The sequence below is a fragment of the Microcaecilia unicolor genome, chromosome 8, assembly GCF_901765095.1.
Source record: "Microcaecilia unicolor chromosome 8, aMicUni1.1, whole genome shotgun sequence".
Lineage (NCBI taxonomy): Eukaryota > Metazoa > Chordata > Amphibia > Gymnophiona > Siphonopidae > Microcaecilia > Microcaecilia unicolor.
In genome coordinates, this window is record NC_044038.1 from 209,688,739 (window position 1) to 209,709,044 (window position 20,306).

The window sequence follows — 20,306 nt, forward strand, 5'->3', positions numbered from 1 at the left end:
ACTAAAGCTTTTGGCACACTCATGCTCTTCTTCAAGATAAGAATAATGTTCCTGTCTTATTTTGACCACACAGGTCATACATTTCCAGGGGACAGCCATTGTGAGCTACAGTAGTACAATAATGTGTGCTCAGATCCCACATCTTCACACATTTTTTAAAAATCCACTTACAACACACTTTTCATAACGAGGTTCAGTGGAGTACTTAGTTGGACACTCTTTATGACCAACATACAGTGAATTAAAACCAAAATCTAGATAGGTATCGCCTTATTTCCGATATTTTCGTTTCTTCACAACTTTACCACTGGTCTGTGGTTAGTCTTCTTTTTCTTCAACCCCATGCTTCTTGTTCAAAAATCTTTCCATTGCTATGCATAAAATCAACAACACAATTATGGCAAATGATATACATATCAACGCTGACCAAGCGAGATACAACTAATCTTGTAATAAACACCAAGGCACCATCTATAAATGAAAAAGATAGACTTTGCCAGTGGTCCTCTTTATGTCTAAAAGGAGCAGCAGGAACCTGCAAGACCATAAATACCATGTCTTCAATGGCCATTCTGAGGTCCTTCCATTTAACTCTGGGGAAACAAACTCAGCAGCCTTCTGTGACTGAGCTTTTAAGGATGGGAGGCTTTCCAGTTAAGGAGAAATGCTCCGTTTCCACTTCATGACATTCATTATAAGTTTCTGTGATTAAACTGTATTCCTAAAAATAAACCCTGGTTAAACTGATTTTACTTGTCCTTTCCCCTCCCATCAACACTCTTGTGTCACTCCACCCTCTACTTCCTCAGGTACAACTTAGATTTTGAGTCAACTTGGGTAGGGAACTAATGCATGTGCCTGAATGTGACTCATCTTGAGACTGGACTTGGAAAAATCAAGTAATAAGTCCAAATCCAACCTTCCCCACCTTCTCCTTTTTGCCCCAATCAGAATGTCCAACCTTGAGGGGTGGAGGGTTGCCTCCAGCCATCTTTCTTCCCTGGACCCAATTACATCACCCCAATGGCACGCTCAAATTATTTAAAAAAAACTGCCCACACCACTGGGGGGCACTGACTGCACATTATAGGAAAATTAATTTAACACAAAAAGGTATTCAGAGGAAAAAAAAAAGTTTGTGTGTGTGTGTGTGGGGTAACACCTTTAATCCCCTAATCCCCTGTGCATACGATGAGCTGCCTTGTATTCAACCCTTTTGTCTACTATCTGCTTGTTTAGCTGCTGCCATAAACCAGTGCCAGTAGGTCTCACTGGCTCTGCTGTGCTCCCTCGGTCTGTCTCCTGCTCTTCTGTGTCGGAACTTGAGGTTAATGTGTTACTGTGCTCTGCTGCCGGCCACGGGTCAGGTCCTTCTTCCTGCTGTGCCCCCTCCCGCCTACATGGAAACAGGAAATACTTCACACAGGAGGCAAGAAGAAGGATCTGACCCATGGCTGGTGGCAGAGCAGAGTTATTATGTTAACACATAATAACCCTGATTCCAGCACCCAGGAGCAAAAGACCAATCAGCCTTCTGCCTGTGTTCCTGCCTGTCACTGGAAGCCTTGCCTTAGGGGCCGGGCCCGGGGGAATCTTATCTTGCCTTGCCCCCCTCACCCCACCAGGCAGCCCTAACAGGGCCTGGGATTCACTGCGGCTGCTTCTCCCAGGCTGGCTACATGGTGGAGGCATGCATGTGTAGGTGCATGCGTGTGGGTGTGCATCTCCATCCGCAGCACCCCTGTGAGTTTGCTGTGGTGCACTGGGATGCCGCAGCACACGTTTGGGATATGCTGTTATATGTCCATGGGTCTATTGTACCACTTTTCTCTTCAGTTTCTTACTTGTACTTGTCTGTAGACCTGCTTGGATTCTTTGGTCTTAGAAAAGCCTTGTTGATTTATTGGTTTTAGTGCATCTTTCTTACTATGGTTAATGTAGGCAGCTAGACCTTGTTTCTCCTCTTCCATGGTTTGTAGTACCTGCAGTGGTCCTCTTCCATCTGTTCTATGAGGAAGGAAGATAAAACCCGTCAATGTAATTTCAGGAGTGCAGAGAATGATAGATGGTCATGAATTTTCAAGCCAAAAGGTTCTAGCTCTACGTCCAATTTACAATTCCTGCAGTATAATCTGACAGATATGGCCCAGATATTGATGGTGTTGATGAAGTATTTCCACCATTGAGTTTAGCTTTCAGAGTTTTCCTAACCCTTCTGTTATAGTCTTTGGCAATAATGTTCTTTACCATGAGAATTTAGCTGTTATCCACCTGTAGGATGTCTAAATATTTGTAGGCTCTTTCGCTGTCCAATCCTTTGATGTTATTATGCCTTCAATGGCAACTGTTTTTTTCCCTTTTTCATAGCTAGGGTAGCACATTTATCTAATCCAGACTACACGACAATGTCTTCAATGAATACACAGATGATATGTAACAGCAGTTCGATTTCTAGTTGTGATTTTACATAGAGCTTCAAATTTTCCATTTACAGATGATGTGAAATTTGGGGTGATGATTTCTCAGTCTGGTAACGACTGTCTTTCCATGTACAACTGACAGTAGAATTATAGTGATCAGAAACAAAGGTAAGAGTGAGTCTCCACCTGATCCACTCCTTCAGTTTCATTTTCTACTGACTCATTGCTTTCCATACAAATTTTCTGATATTCTCACTCACTCCAGTTATTTCCAAGTATTTCAAAATCCAACTATGTGGCAATAAAACGAAAGCCTTCTTGTAATCAATCCAAGCCACATTCAAGTTGGTTTTTCAACATTTGCACTTTTCAAGGATCACTTTATCAATCAAAAGCTGATCATTCGTGCCTCTGGTGTTTTGACAGTTTTCTTTTTGTTCCACTGGAAGAAAAATTGTTTCTTTGCTATTATTTTAACTATTATTGTTATTATTACTACAATGAGCACTCAGAAGACATTTGGACTAATTGGAACAAATGACAACGGCCCCACCACAGACATTAGCACTGTTGGGCACGTCATACATTATCAGGGCGTACCTTCATAATTCCCAAGCCCTTGGGTAGGGCCTCCAATCAGGGTCGCTGAGGAGAGGGGCGGGGGGGGGGGGGGGGGGGCAAAATTCCCCAGGCCCGACCTCCAAGGGGGGCCCGGCGGAGGCGTTGCAATGCTGTGCTGCTGCCAATGGCATTGTTCAGCAAGGCTTCAACCAAGTTCCCGGCGGTGGCACAAGCGCAAGGAACTAGAAAGGCAGCCGGGCAGGCAGAAGCTGCAATTTATAGGTCTCCCTCCCAGTTCGATTATCATGTTAACATGTAATGCATCATCTTCTCTCATGGCATGTCGTCCTTCCTGAGTGCCTCGTGCTCGTCCTGCCTCCGCATCTCCTCTGACTCTGTGACAGACTCGTGTCTTAAGTTCGGTCCTGTGGATCTGCAGCTCTCAGGCAGTTGGCCAGGGAGGGTTAACGCGACAGACTGGATGGATAACCATAATCATAACCCTTACCCGCCTGATCAGGTCACAGTTGCCGGCCAGCAGTACACAGCACAGCAGAGACAGAACTGGTCGAGCAGCAGATGCTGAGGTAGGTAGGGTGGGCTCTTAAGATCGTTTTGGGGGTCACTAAGATTGTTTGCCCCAGGCTCAGTTTTGTCTCTCTGCGGCCCTACCTCCAATCATGAAGAAGAAAACCAGCCAACCTTGGCTGTGACACACTATTTGCAAATTGTGGATAATATAGTTCCTTTGTTAAGACCTAAATCACAGGAGAAAACCAGTCTGATACTGTACCATTCAACTGAAGAATTATCCAAACAACCACCAGTGTTTCTCTGTAAGGCTTGCCTATTAGCCTTTACTCACTTCGAATTTTATTTTCAGGATTTTCTGAATTGAGGCTTATTGAAAACAAACACAGCTAGAACATACAAAGGCTGCCCTATAGACAGGGAATTCCATTGATACAGCCATAAACTGCGAATAAAGTATGCTCATGGTGTCCTAGTCAACAAAGACCACTGCTGGAAGCCCAAAGGAAGGGGAGGAAAAGAGAGCTACCAGCCCCAGAAAAAAAATTAAACAAACTTTGCAAAAAAAAAAAAAAAAAACTGGTAAAGATGTAACTCTGCTTAAACTCTTCAACAATTTTGTAATTTAAGCTATGACTGTTTCAGGTGTGAATGGATATGTGAAAGGAGGTGGTGAATGCGATTAAGTTTACCCCCCTTCCAAAAAAAAAAAAAAAAAAAAAATCTATTAACTCACCACATCTGCACAGTAACATCTTTCTGGTAGCTGCAAGGTCATCATAGGATTTGGTGATCGAGTGTCCCAGAACTACAACAGAGGGAGAAAGGAAAGTCCGGGAGGGCCCGAAATTCAACAGAGGCCAATAGTACACAGCAAAAAGGGGTAATTAAGATATAAAATATTTGAATATAAAGAGGCCATTACATTGCATGCAGACACATCGTGCTACATACATGTTTCTCTTTTTGTCTGGATTTAACATCCTTTATGCCAGAGCTTCCCAAACCATTGGTCAGAACCCAAATGGGGTCACAAAACCTGCAGTTGGGGTTACAAGCTAGATGGACACCTCCTAGGTTGTCATTGTCCTGCACCACCCAGGGGTCATGCACTTTCTGTGACCGTACAACTTGGGGTTGCAGGCCACAGAAACATTGGGGAGCACTGCTTTATGTCATACCTTCAGTGTCTTGTCCCAGCTGCCTGTCATTATGCAAGTATAATTTGGTGCTTTAATCCAATGGACAGTCTTGATAGGAGCTTCATGCTTAAAAAAAAAAAAAAAAAATCACTCAATGGCAGTGCTAAACACTGCCATGCTCAACCTGGGTTTGATTCCTGGCTCTGGTCTTCCACTATGGGAGTGCACAACCCGTCTGTAGGAGCTGAAGTGAGGAAGTTATTTTCATTGCATAATGGCGACACCTAGTGGCTGGTTTTAGGGTCCACAAATGCAGGGTTATGACTGAAGACTGTCACGGCAATGACTGCACCAAGGGAGTCAAAAGGGATAACATTGCATAAAGGTTGTAAACTGTTTTAATCTGTAGTTTGTTTATGATGATTATATTATATACTGGTCTTTAGTTAAACACAAAACTGATTAGTTGTGAATTAAGGCTTATGACACTAGACCTGAGCCCTGGTTTCAATTAAGCTGGAATAGGCCTGCTAGGTCCACAAAAAAGGGTTATAAATGATGCACTGTAACATCTACTTGAATTAATCTTTCCAATGCTCAAAGCTGGATAAAAGATTTTAAGAACTACCGCACTAAATGGATATTGCAAGCACTTATAATATGAGGCTGTGATTTTGAAAACAGTCATTTTCAAAAGTTATTTTTTAGAATTGTTATTGTAGAATGAACAGAGTAATGTGCCTTTTTGTTTTGTAAAAGAGGATGTATTTGCTGTAGAGATGTTGCTACCTTTCTACCCAAAGAGATACATCCCTGCAGTGATGTCAGACGTGTCCAATTCTAATGGAATTACCTATAAGAAGCTAACTTAAAAATACAAAAGAGGGCTGAATTTTAAAATGATGCAGTCTCCAAAATACAGCTGCCTCTCAAGTCAGCACTAGAAGGCAGAGTGTGGTGACTGCTGGCTCCCCTCACTCCCAAATCATCAACTGCCTCCCTGCTAGAGGCCTCACAAAGTCTTGCCTACACCCCATCTAGGACAATGGTTCTCAAGCCTGTCCTGGGGGACCAGCAGCCTGTCAGGTTTTCAGCATATCCCCAATGAATACGTACGAGAGAGATTTGCATGTCTGTCACCATTATATGCAAATCTCTCTCATGAGAACCACTGATCTTGGGTTACCTTTTAAGAGAGGCCATCAGAAACTTCTGTTCTTTAGCTCCTATGCCTGCTGATTGCAAGACAATGTCCACAACTACAGGCTTTCATTGCTAAAAATTTAACAGAAAATCCCAAACCTACCTTTATACTAACAAGCAGAAATGTGATGTAGTGCAGATCTTTTTACCTGTGCAATCTGTATGGCTTGATTACTGTTGAGATCCCACATTTTGGCTGTTTTGTCACAAGAGGCAGTGAACACTTTGCTTCCATCCTAGAATTACCGGAAACAGTAGCAGATAACAGACAATGACAACACGGAACTCACTTACATAGTAACATATTAGATGACGGCAGAAAAAGACCTGTACGGTCCATCCAGTCTGCCCAACAAGATAAACTCTTATGTGCTACTTTTTGTGTATACCTGACCTTGATTTTTCTGCCATTTTCAGGTCACAGACTGTAGAAGTCTGCCCAGCACTAGCCCCGCCTCCCTCCACTGGCTCTGCCACTCAATCTCCGCTAAGCTTCTGAGGATCCATTCCTTCTGAACAGAATTCCTTTAAGTTTATCCCACGCATTTTTGAATTCCATTACCGTTTTCATCTCCACCACCTCCCGCGGGAGGGCATTCTAAGTATTCACCACTCTCTCCGTGAAAAAATACTTCCTGACATTTTTCTTGAGTCTGCCCCCCTTCAATCTCATTTCATGTCCTCCAGTTCTACCGCCTTCCCATCCAGCTTTACTTTTAAACAGACAAGTCAAAATATAATTGCCCTGACTGCTAATAAGTAGGACATTTCAGCTAGATTTATTTAGAAGACAATTTACAAAGTCTCTTCTATATGTAAAGCAGAAAATACTGCAGTTGCATACATGTAACGGGGGTTCTCTGCAGCCCCACTTGCAGGGTGATATCCTTCCACGTGGAACCAGTACTTAATTTCCTCTAGCACAGAAAATCTTCTCCTTCCAGGTTCGTGAGCATGCAGAGATCCTTCTATATCAATGGCTGCTCCTCCTCCTCCCTCCAGTCTATACCTAAGCTGTGTTATCAGAGAGTCTGAATAGGGGCAGAGGGTGGGAGAGTGTGGATGCATTTCCCTAAGGTCTAGGGAGAACCCCTGTTAAATGGTATGCAACTGCACTTTTTCCATTGACCAAGCAGGGGGCTATGCAGGCACACCAGGAGGTGAATCCAGATCTCTCTGTTATTATGAAAAAAAGGGCAGCGATGACAACAACCGGGTGGGGAAGAGGGAGGTGGAAAAAATCTATAGTGCAAAAAGACTACGAAGTACAGACTGACCAACAAGTTGTCTTTTCGAACAGTGGAATCTAGACAATAGTGTTTGGTGAAGGGGGTAGACAGAGGACCAGGTTGCTTCTCTGTATATTTCCATAATGGGGGTAGATCGAAGATTTTCTAGAGGTTGAGGAGATACCATACTCATCCTAGATAACAGATGTTAATGCAGTTTGAGATCCACTGAGACAAGGAATACTTAGCAACTGGAAAGCCAGGTTTACCTGGCCAAATGTAACAATTGAGAGGTCTTTCATATATTGTGGAGTGGAGCAGCAGTCTTGACATCCAGAGGTGGCTGGTTCAAATCCCACTGCTGCTCCTTGTGATCTTGGGCAAGTCACTTAACCCTTCATTGCCTCAGCTACAAAATTTGATCTCTCCAGGGACAGAGAAATACCCAGTGTACCTGAACGTAACTCACCTTGAGCTACTGCTGAAAAAGATGTGAGCAAAACCCAAATAAATAAATATTCATGGCAGCATGCAGGTACAACAGAAGAGCCCAACGGCAGTAAAGACTTTTTGCAGGGTTGATTCCACCTGGTAGGTGTGAGGTTTGTGGACAATGGTTGGTACAACAATGCACTGGTTAAGATGAAATTCTGCGACCACTTATGGCTGGAATTTAGGGAGGGTATGAAGGATCACTCTGATACTGAGGAACTGAGTATATATATATATATATATATATATACAGTGGTGGAAATAAGTATTTGATCCCTTGCTGATTTTGTAAGTTTGCCCACTGACAAAGACATGATCAGCCCATAATTGAAGGGTAGGTTATTGGTAACAGTGAGAGATAGCACATCACAAATTAAATCCGGAAAATCACATTGTGGAAAGTATATGAATTTATTTGCATTCTGCAGAGGGAAATAAGTATTTGATCCCCCACCAACCAGTAAGAGATCTGGCCCCTACAGACCAGGTAGATGCTCCAAATCAACTCGTTACCTGCATGACAGACAGCTGTCGGCAATGGTCACCTGTATGAAAGACACCTGTCCACAGACTCAGTGAATCAGTCAGACTCTAACCTCTACAAAATGGCCAAGAGCAAGGAGCTGTCTAAGGATGTCAGGGACAAGATCATACACCTGCACAAGGCTGGAATGGGCTACAAAACCATCAGTAAGACGCTGGGCGAGAAGGAGACAACTGTTGGTGCCATAGTAAGAAAATGGAAGAAGTACAAAATGACTGTCAATCGACAAAGATCTGGGGCTCCACGCAAAATCTCACCTCGTGGGGTATCCTTGATCATGAGGAAGGTTAGAAATCAGCCTACAACTACAAGGGGGGAACTTGTCAATGATCTCAAGGCAGCTGGGACCACTGTCACCACGAAAACCATTGGTAACACATTACGACATAACGGATTGCAATCCTGCAGTGCCCGCAAGGTCCCCCTGCTCCGGAAGGCACATGTGACGGCCCGACTGAAGTTTGCCAGTGAACACCTGGATGATGCCGAGAGTGATTGGGAGAAGGTGCTGTGGTCAGATGAGACAAAAATTGAGCTCTTTGGCATGAACTCAACTCGCCGTGTTTGGAGGAAGAGAAATGCTGCCTATGACCCAAAGAACACCGTCCCCACTGTCAAGCATGGAGGTGGAAATGTTATGTTTTGGGGGTGTTTCTCTGCTAAGGGCACAGGACTACTTCACCGCATCAATGGGAGAATGGATGGGGCCATGTACCGTACAATTCTGAGTGACAACCTCCTTCCCTCCGCCAGGGCCTTAAAAATGGGTCGTGGCTGGGTCTTCCAGCACGACAATGACCCAAAACATACAGCCAAGGCAACAAAGGAGTGGCTCAGGAAGAAGCACATTAGGGTCATGGAGTGGCCTAGCCAGTCACCAGACCTTAATCCCATTGAAAACTTATGGAGGGAGCTGAAGCTGCGAGTTGCCAAGCGACAGCCCAGAACTCTTAATGATTTAGAGATGATCTGCAAAGAGGAGTGGACCAAAATTCCTCCTGACATGTGTGCAAACCTCATCATCAACTACAGAAGACGTCTGACCGCTGTGCTTGCCAACAAGGGTTTTGCCACCAAGTATTAGGTCTTGTTTGCCAGAGGGATTAAATACTTATTTCCCTCTGCAGAATGCAAATAAATTCATATACTTTCCACAATGTGATTTTCCGGATTTAATTTGTGATGTGCTATCTCTCACTGTTACCAATAACCTACCCTTCAATTATGGGCTGCTCATGTCTTTGTCAGTGGGCAAACTTACAAAATCAGCAAGGGATCAAATACTTATTTCCACCACTGTATATATATATATATATATATATATATATATATATATATATATATATAATGCACTAGGGCCTGAAGTTCACTGACCCTTCTGGATGAAGTAACAACCATCAGAAACAGTCTTCCAGGTCAGGTGTTTGAGAGATGCTTCCCCCAGCGGCTCAAAAGGGGGAGTCCTAAAAGCTGTGCTTTCTTAGTGGTGGCTTTGTACTCATGATGCCCTTCATGAACATGGATACAAGGAGATGGAGCGAGATAAGCTGCTAATGTTGTGAAAGGATTTCTCATCATAGCAGTCTTGAGACCTGATTCAGAATGATGAAAGAATGTAATGGATGAGCAGACCCCTGCCTAATGGGCTCCATGGTCTGTGCTGATGCCAGTATGGATGACATGCCCCTCGCTTTTAGGTTTTCTAACTCCACTGGAACCTTTCCTTGGCTGTCAGTGTGTGGGACTCATGCTGCTTCAACATCCCCCCTCCCCCAGGTGCTGGGAATGACTTGGTGGGGGAGTGGATTGAGTGCACATCCCTGTGGGAAAGTTCCCTGTCCTCTCAAATTCTTAGCACAGACTGAAGGAGGGAGGAAGAGCTGCCATTGATACAGAAGGATCAATGCACGCATAGTAATTAGATTGTAAGCTCTGTCAAGCAGAGACTGTCTCTTCATGTTCAAGTGTACAGCGCTGCGTACATCTAGTAGTGCTATAGAAATGATAAGTAGTAGTAGTAGAAGTGCAGAAGGAAAAGGTTCCTGAGCTGGATGGGTTCTAGGTCAGTTCCCACCTGGACAATTCCAACTGAACCATTTCCCACCACACCGGGGAGGACAATTCCCACCCATAAGCCAAAAACACACACTAGGACAAATAATCTCCCTCCTCTTTCTCTTCCACATCGTTTGGGGGGCCAGTACACCCTCACCCCCTCCCCCACAACATTATCTTTTACACATCCCTTTCGTCTTCCAGACATGCAGTTCATAAGGGGGAGCAATGCCCCCCCATACCAGGTTTCAACCTAATTCATGTTTAAAATGTCATAAATAAATACAAAGTGCGGTTCATGTGTGTGTGTGTGTGTGGGGGGGGGGGGGGGGGGGGGGGGAGCTATTCTTATGTTCTTAAGTTAAACCTCTCTATGCTCCAAATCTGGTAAAATAAGCCTTATAAAGCGAGCCTCCCCACTATCATAGGACACTATGATACTGCCATCAGAACACGAGGAAGATTTCTGGGGAAGGAAAAATAAATCAATTCACTTGAACAGGCATTGATTGGAAATACAGATACATACATCACTCCAGCAAACGTCCAGCACAGGGCCTGTATGCATCTGCTGAGCTTTTGGAATAGTTTGCCCGTTATCCTGGACCTCCCAACATCGCACCTAGATGGAAGGCAAAGGGAGATGCATCCCATAATTTAACATACCACTTGCCTACCGTTCCTCACTGACTCTTCTGTACTCATCTGTTTGTCCTCAGTCAGAACTGACAATAAGACAAAAGCTGAACTAAAACAATATATATAGAAGTAAAACACATGGATCAAAATAAAGCCATTCAGAAATGCACAGCTTTACTACTGCATGGCTTAATCAAAGCGTGAAGCTACCTTCTCATGTAAATTTTACTACAGCAGAAGTGGAAAAATAATTACAAAACTTGGGTGTCCACTTCAGTTTTTAGATGCTAAGGCCAGCAAATAGAAATAGAATAAAATGAAACATAGAAAAGAAAATAAGATGATACCTTTTTTATTGGACTAACAATACATTTTTTTTTTATTAGCTTTCGAAGGTAGCCCGATGCTAAGGAAAATCTTGCTTCCCAGTTAACATTTTATCTTTGCTTTGTTTTATTTTTCTCCTCCATTCTTCCCTGTTCTCTGTAGCTGGGCAGCTCCTCTCAGCCGCAGACCAGCAGATGCTTGCGTGCCCTGGATTTTTCCGCCCCTTATTTGCGCAAAGCTCCCAAAAAGCAGTGCAGAGGTTAGAGAAACGGGCTGAGAACCGGGACACTTAAGTTCAAACCCTCCTACCACTTATACTCGGGAGAGCAAGTTAGTCTCCCATTGCCTCCGGTACCAATTTAGACTGTAGTCTTTTTTAGGCCAGCGTTTACTGTACCTGTATGCAATTTGTTCTAAAAACATCTAGGGACAGAACACTATATAAATGCCAAAATAAATACTGTCAATGCACGACATGACAGAAGAGTCCTGCAATAATCACATTATAACTGCATGCAAATAATATACCTTATTTACAATACTTACATCATTTGCCCATGATCCTGAAATGAGGAAGTTACCTGGTAATGTCAGGGGACTAAAAGAGAGACAGCTTATGCTATCATCTGGTGGAGAAGTTACTTCAATATCCTGTCCAAGGAAAAGAAAAGTGCATACAAATAGATTCTTCATTACCTCCACAAAGAAGTATGCAGCGATAGAGCTAGACATCTGGTAGAATGCATGTATACAAATCGAGTTGTTTCCACCTGTTCACTAACAGATAGCTCTTTCTCCGTGCTGTTTTGACTACAATAGTATTACCCAGGTTGCACTGGAAAATGAAGGGCTTGTGATTTCCCAGGAGGATCGGTGGATTAGTAGAATCTTGCATGGGTGAAACACGTGAAAAAGACAAAAACCCTTCTGAGGCTTAATTCTTTCCAACCTCTGTTTCTGACATCCGTCTAGAAATTGCACGCATAAACAGTAAGAGGCTATTTCCAAACACAGAACTAATGCCTCTTCCTGAAATGTGAAAATACATCTACCAAAAGACGCTATCTCCCTCAAGTCTACAACAGGTTGCTTAAAGCAGGCACCAATTGTGTGCGGAAGTTATAGAGTTACTAGCACTTCCACACAGGACTGTTATAGGTACGCATGAAAATGCTAGCTGTGTGCTCAATGGTATTCTATAACTTATGCACACAACTACAAGGGGGGATTCACAGGGGCATCGACATGTTCAATATTTATGTGTACAATTTACAGACATGGAATAACTGTATAGTCATGGCATTAAGTGATAATGATGTGGAATGAGTGGGTGTATCTCAATGTATGTTAAGTAGATGCCAACTTAAGCTAATATCTCCTATAAAAACAAAAAGTCAAATATATCCTCAGGATCCAAATAAACTCTCACTCCGTTATTCACTTATAGACCTCAGCTCCACAACTCAGAGCTCAAACCTTTCATTGCTCTAAGCTTTACGTGCTCACGCGTCATCGGTCTTTCATCGAACTGTATCTAAACACCAATATCTCAAATATTTAAACTTTATAAATGTGGACTTATCTTTTAGTAGTATTCGTTAATAAATGGCAAGAGGGCTTTGTTATCCAACACACACCATGTTTCGCCCCATGGCTTTATCAAGGATCTGCCCCTTGTGCCGCAGACATCAGGAGCTACAATTTTTCCATGACCAAAACCATGGAAACTTAAGCCAACATTCTAGTTGTGCACGAATGAGCTCTTATAGAATAGGCATACAGCCCATATAATTTGGGCAATTCTATAGCAAGGCATTCTAGTTAGGTGCCCCAATGCAATGTGGGGATCGCACCCCAATTACATTATTGAATGCTAGTGAAAACCTGTATTAGATTGCCTAGATTTAGGTGACCATTTATGCCAGACCTATGGCTGGTATAAATGGGCATGCCTAAGAGCGCCATGCAATGCACATGGGAAGCTTCTTTATATGGCGCCTGGAAAATTGGTGCCAAAAATATTTCTGCCTTGGCGTGGTTTATAGAATACACCTAGTGACCGTGCCTGCGCCTAACTCTAGGCACACCCATTTACGCTAAGTAAAATGGTGTAAATACTGGCGCCTAAGTGTGGAGCACATGTATTCTATAATCATGCGCATAGATTTTCGGAACGCCCACTGTCTGCCCATTCCACCCTCATGGCCACACCCTTTTGGCAGCACCCATTAGAATTTACACGTACCACTTTACAGAATACGCCTAGCAAGTTGTGTGTGTAAATTCTAATTAATGCCAACTAGTGTCAATAATTGCTTGTTAAGTGGCAGTTATCGGCACTGTCATTATTAAATTGCATGTGAAAATCCAGAATATGACTGGATTTGCATGCACAATTTCAGTCAAGCTATACAGACTCTGGGGGATAATGTATGCACATAAGAGGAACACATGCCCATGAATCCTCCCAAGCTCCGCCCCTTTGCAGTTATGCACTATAGTAATTATGTAGTCTCTTATACAGTAGCATGTAAGTACTGCTTTTCTGTGCGCACACCCAGGTACAGAATTACCTTTTATGTTACTGGTGAAATTCAATTTTTTTTTCTCCTTAAATCATTAAACAATCGAATGTGCAGAAAACCTGAACAGATTCAGCACAGTATATGCACTGGTGCTGGTATTATGCAGTGGAAAATCAAGAATTAAATAATGGAGGCACTGAACATTTTTTACTAGGATGTTCACCAAATTCACTAGGGATTCGGAACTAAAAATCCACATCCGATTTTAGAATCCTCATTCATTGCTGTTTTTCTCTAACATTCCAGCTTAGCAGGGTTGTGCAAAGGAAGTGCATTATATTTACATACTTTGGTAGGCTGATCATCTTAAATTTAACACTTAACGTTTTAAAACCCACTTCTTGATTTAACCCTATTTGGCCTTAAAAAATAAACCATTTTGGATTTACTCTATTCAAATTCCAAGGTTGTTTTACACTTGGCGTGTGTTGGACAGGATATGAATGTGTAGTACAGTCTAAATGTCAGAGGGGGGAATGTTTCACTCTTTCACCTAGCACAATGGTGTTCGAGAGAGAACGTCTTACCGGGAGGCTAATATAACCTCCCCCATGCCCCACTTATCTCAACACAGGACACCCAGCAGAAAGAGGGAAAATCTGTATTCACTCCTACCCTGGTGGAACTCTTACATCATGGCCCCTACTTAATTGCTGAAAATAAAAAAGGTGGGAATATGAGCCAGGCTATCCTAAAACTGGAACCAAACTGAAGTTTTAAAATAAACCGTATTTAATAATTGAATCGTTTTTCTGCAGAGTGTAGTGTAAGACGGACTACTTTTGAAACGGTCTTTTTCAAGACCCATTTTAAGCTCTTGTCTACAGAATTTGTATTTGTGATCTGAGATTTTTTTTTATAACATCAATCCATGATTTCACTTCCTAGGTGATCTCAGTTACAAGATTCCTGATGTAGGCCTTTTGGCCGAAACACAACGTTGTGTTGAGTCATTGTTTAAGTGAAATTGTTTTATTATCGTTTATTTGAAAATTATTAAATACGGTTTATTTTTAAAACTTCAGTTTGGTTCCAGTTTTTGGATAGCCTGGCTCATATTCCCATCTTTTTTATTTTCATTTTATGCTCCATGGGATCTATTGAGCTCTCCACACGCGTGGATTCTCTTCCTACTTAATTGCTAGCAGCACTTCAGAATTCACCACTAGGGGTCAGGCTACATCAGTTTTCAAAACGGTGCTGCCAGATCCAAGAGCAATTGGAGCTCACTCCTGCTCTCTGCTGACCTTCTATAATGGAAACAGCCATGGAAAGGAAGATAAGGGTCAGCAAATTTTTGGATCAAGGGAGCGTAAAGCTCTTCTTCCCCAAGACCCACACTACGAAAGGGTTTATGTATATGCAGACAATATTTTGTTGGCTGGTTTTACTTCCCTGGATAATATGTATTTGACCCCATTGAATGAAAGTTAATCAGCTATAGCTGACTGGCTCAAAGTTCATAGTTTGATTTTAAATGTTGAGAAGACGAAAGTTTGCTCGTTGATGGGGTATTTAAGCTAGGCCATTGGCGATTCCAGATATTTTTGAAGGGCGAGTGAAGCTCTGTGATTCATTTAGACACCTGGTAATTATTTTAGATTCTGCTTCATGTTTTGAGTCCGCTATGACACAACCTCTCTCCCTTTGAGGCGTTTTGAGGAGCAGATTTCCTGGGTGGTGCGTTTAGGGTTTGTTGCTTTAAAGATGCTCCGTGCGGCAAGATCATGTTTCGATACCAACACTCTAAATGTTTTTTTTTTATGTTATTTTGTCATTTTCAAGTTGGATTATGGAAATCTAGTTTATTTGGAATCACCTAGACATTTGCAGAAAATTATGGCCAAGTAGAATGCATCTTTACAGCTTTTAGGGGGGATTGGGTTTGGGAACGCATTATGTCACTCCATCTGCAGTATCACTGGTTGCCGGTAGCTTACAGATTCTTTGGTTATAGTACATACGGTTTTAAATGAATCTGGTACCAATGGTTGGTATGCATGCTCTTGGGAGAAATTTGAGATCTGAAACCTCTTCTCTACTGGCCCTCTCTAGTAATCTGAGTGCACGATTAACAGTCACGAGGCACTATGCTTTTTTTCTGGTGCAGTCCCTCTTTATGAAACCAGCTCCCAATGGAGCTGAAAGAGGAAAAAATATCCTACAACATATTAAGATGCGTTTCAAGACTTATTTTTTCCAGGTGGCATTTGGATTATCTTGAGATGGGTATCTTAAGGAATCTGCAAAAATTTAAATATATTTCTATCTGTATTTTAAGGGGGGTTTGGGGAGTGGTTCCTTTGGATGAATGTGTCTTTCTATCATGCTGGCGTTCCCTTCTTTTCTAATTTTAGTGTAAACCACTTTGATGGATACAAAAAGTGGTGTATCAAAATGGTTAAACTATTACGAGCAGGTAATTTTTTGCAGGTCCCATGTGCTAATAGGAAAATTAATGCAGGATCTTAAAAAAAAAAAAAAACCCTTTAAACTGTTGCATTAAATGTGGATTTAGAACACGGGAAAGTCCTGCGTTAAAAAATGCTAAGCCCAGATTCTAGCACCTTTTAGTAGAAGGGCCCCTAAATAAAACATATCTGTGATCATGGTCAATCTGAGTCACAGATGAAAAATGTGGAGATGCTATCAAAGTATCGGAGTGGAGGAACTGCCTTTTGGTTAGTGCAGTGGGCTAAGAACTTGGGGAACTGGGTTTGATTCCCACTGCAGCTACAGCTCCTTGTGACCCTGCGCAAGTCACTTAAACCTCCATTGCCTCAGGTACAAAAAAAATTAGATTGTAAGCCCACTAGGGACAGAAAAAGTACTCACAAATAGTATATGTAAACTGCTTTGGTTGAACCCACAGAAAATCAGTATATCAAGTCCATGAACCTTAACACCCAAACCCAACCAATTATTGTTGGATGATAAATTATATGAAAACAGACACAGGTATTTCAGATTTTCGTTGGATAGGAAATCTTTTTTTTGTACCTTCATTGGGTTGTGATTATCTGTAGCTGTGCTTCCAAACATATTTGTGCCACCTGCCCCAAAACCAGAGGCTGTTCCAAACAGACTCATTTTCACTCTGAAATGTTTAGAAAAAGAAGCTGTAACTTACTGTAGTTGACATAGTTATACGATTATTAAGAGGTTGCTAAAATAGGATTATGTTAATTGCTGCATTATCTACTAATTATATTATGCAGATGCTTCAAGAGGAAAGGAAACTAATTTCCACAGCAAACATGTATTGCTTAGCTTTGCGGTCCGGAAATATCAGGATGAGAGTTTATAATCTTCAACATACAACAATTACCTCTCTCATATGAGCTGCAAAGTACTTAATATACTATAATTCTCCTGTGGAGTTGCAAAAATCAAAAATATGAAGAAAGATTAAAAGCCTCTGTGTCCCAACCTCCACCCTATGTGTGTTCAATGGGTAAGGAGGAAATCAAGGGGTCCACTTTTCTTCATCGGCATAAAAAAACCTTTATCACTGTAATTTTTTGCTAAAGACTCCACAGGACATTCTAATTTTAAAAGGATTCCCCTCCCCCCCCCCCCCCCCCCCCCAAAAAAAAAATGAAAAAAACCCACTTAGCTTTTGGGCTGGTGATATTCTGACTTTGCTTGCATGTTTTTTGCATCTATCACCAACCCAAAAGCTAAGTGTTTTTTTTTTTCATTTTGGAGTGTGTGTGTGTGTGTGGGGGGGGGGGGGGGGGGGGGTGATCCTTTTAAAATTAGAATGTCCTATGGAGTCTTTAGCAAAAAATTACAGTGAGAAAGGGTTTTTTTTATGCCGACGAAAAAAAGTGGACCCCTTGATTTCTTCCTCCTTCTGTAAAACCAAATATCTAGTCTTTTCTCTTTTCCACTATCCATGATGTATTGTAAGCCACATTGAGCCTGCAAAGAGGTGGGAAAATGTGGGATACAAATGCAACAAATAAATAATAAATAAAATAGGGTGGAGGCTGGGGCACAGAGGCTTTTCCCCTTTTTTCACATTTTTCATTTTTGCACTCCACAGGAGAATTATAGTACATTAAGTACTTTGCAGCTCACATGAGAGAAGTAATTGCTGTATGTTGCTTAGCTTTGCAACACCTACCAAAGCCGTACATGTCTAGTTCTATAGAAACATCCATTTAAACAGAAAATACAGTAAAGAAAGCATCAGATCTTTGCCAGTGACAAATGCTACCGATTTCCAGCCAATACTTTAAAGCAATGTACAAATTAATTGAAAATATAACATAGCAAAGATATCAAATCAAAAGCATTCGGGGACCGGTCTCTCTTCCCCGTGGTCTGCCATCTGTCTTCCGCTCTCTACGAACTAGCATGTCTCTCTCTCTCTCCTCTCTGTCCTCGATCCAGCGCCTTTCCCTCAAACACCCCCACCGCCCACCGCCAAATTCATACCTTGTCACCCACCAACAATCCCCCCGTTTTCTTTTCTCCGGTTACTCGTCCCCTATGATGACACAACTTCCCTCCCTTTCTGAGGCGTCCCGCCTTGCCGGAAACAGGAAGTTGCGTCAAAAGGCGAGCAGGACGCCGGAGCAGGCATCAAAGAAGTTTGATCAAGGAGGTTAGATTGAGAATAGGAGATGGTACAGTCTATCCAGCCCATTATATGGGTTGAAGCCAGTAGGCGGAGTCACAAGTACACCCAAAACGATAGTAAACGCTATTGAAAGCAATAGCAAATGGACAACCTATGCATATAGTCCATCTGTAAAAAATCAAAAACTGCTCCAGTTGGATAGGCAGTGCCTTAAAAGGTGGATGACAAACTATTTTTTTTAACGTATATGACAGCTTTTTAATTTATTTTGAGTAGAAAGGTGTGGCAAAGCCTCCCCAGCCCAGCTATGACCTTACCCGCCTGCTTTCTCCTCCAATGTGGCCCCACTGATACAGCCAAGAACTACTACTACTACTACTTAGCATTTCTATAGCGCTGCCAGGGTTACGCAGCGCTGTACACAAATTGTATCTTCCGCCTTCGCCCCCCACCCCCTGCTGAGCCCGCCCTCAACTCCCCAACATGCCTTCCATTCCGTTCCCGACGAAGCTGCCCTGCCATTTTAAGTCGCAGCGGCAGCTCGAGTCCAGTCCTTCCCTTCCCGCTCAGTGTCCCGCCTTCCGCTGATGAGGTATTTCCTGTTTCCGCGAGGGCGGGACATTGACCGGGAAAGGAAAGGCTGGAGGCGAGCCACCGCTGTGACTTAAAATAACAGGTTTTAAACGCAGGGCGGCTGCAGCAGGAATGGAATGGTGGGCTGTTGGGGAGCTGAGGACAGGCAGGTGGGGCTGGGTTACACCTCGAACTGGGGGACTGAAAAGGGGGGCTGGGACAAGTAACCGGACATGGATGGGAGGGGAGGACAGGGCAGGGGCAAAAAGGAGAATCGTTGGACATGGATGGGGAGGGGAGGGCAGTGGAGAATCGCTGGGCATGAATGGGAGGGGAGGACAGGGGAGAGAGGAGAAATCACTGGACATGGGGGGAGGACAGGGGCAGAGGAGAATCGCTGGACATGGATGGGAGGGGAGAACAGGGGTGAGAAGAGAAATCACTGGACATGGAGGGAAGGGCAGGGGAGAGAGGAGAATTGCTAGATATGGATGGATGGAGGGGCCAGGGGAGAGAGTAGATTTACTAGATGGATGGATGGAGGGGCCAGGGAAGAGAGGAGGTTTGCTAGATATGGATGGAGGACAGGGGAGAGAGAGGAGAGTTGCTGGGCATGGATGGATGAGGGCAGGGGAGAGAGGAGAGTTGATGAACATGGATGAATGAATGGAGGGAAGGGCAGGGGAGAGAGGAGAGTTGCTGGGCATGGATGGATGGATGGAGGGGAGGGAAGGCAGGAAGGAGATGCACATGGAACATAGATGGAGGGGAGGGAAGAGAGGAGAAATCTGGACATGGATGGAGTGCAGGGCAGGGAAGAGAGGAGAAATGCTGGATGGAGGGGAGGGAAGACAGAGGAAATAAATGCACATGAATGGAGGGGAAGGGAGTGAGGAAAAATGCTGAATATGGATGGAGGGGAACTGCTGAATTTAAGGGCTAGATTGGAACGCTTTGAGGGCAGATGCTGCAACTGGAGGAAGGATAGAGACAGGGCTACAGATAGTAGACAGAACGCATAAAGACACAGGAGGATGGTGAGTGAAAAAATATCAAATGGAAAGAAGACACCATAAAACAGAAGACACTGGGATAAAAGCGAATAGAAAAACTAAATGCTCAGACAACAAGGATAGAAAAAAGTATTTTATTCAGAATTGATTAATTGGAATATGTCAGCTTTTGGAAATGTGCATCTGTGATATTTTGAACCTAAGTTTCAATTTCTCTAGTATTGCTGCATGCCGAGTCTGACTTCTTGATGTAACTTTCCAGTTCAGTATTTTGCCTTCATATCTTTTGATTTCTAGTTCCTTGTGTCATATCTGTTGTTATGTGTTTTTCATGTGTGATCAAGGTGCAGTATTCTGCTAGCGTGTACTATTTGCAGCTGGTTTGGTTTGGTTTTTTACTAGTG

General features: G+C 42.9%; 1 protein-coding gene across 2 annotated transcripts in view; it reads right to left on the reverse strand.

Annotated features, from left to right (window-relative positions):
- Positions 1 to 18,319, reverse strand: part of RAE1 (ribonucleic acid export 1) — a 38,090-nt gene extending 19,771 nt beyond the window's left edge. For both annotated transcript variants that reach the window (XM_030212668.1, XM_030212666.1), the window contains exons 1-7: positions 18,172 to 18,319; positions 16,729 to 16,825; positions 11,690 to 11,794; positions 10,707 to 10,799; positions 6,007 to 6,093; positions 4,694 to 4,780; positions 4,249 to 4,320 (exon numbers count right to left, since the gene is read on the reverse strand). In XM_030212668.1, coding sequence (XP_030068528.1) covers positions 4,249 to 4,320; positions 4,694 to 4,780; positions 6,007 to 6,093; positions 10,707 to 10,799; positions 11,690 to 11,794; positions 16,729 to 16,818 — 534 coding nt within the window. In that variant the 5' untranslated portion in view covers positions 16,819 to 16,825; positions 18,172 to 18,319. The remainder of the gene's footprint in view (positions 1 to 4,248; positions 4,321 to 4,693; positions 4,781 to 6,006; positions 6,094 to 10,706; positions 10,800 to 11,689; positions 11,795 to 16,728; positions 16,826 to 18,171) is intronic.
- Between the last annotated feature and the right edge of the window lie 1,987 nt (positions 18,320 to 20,306).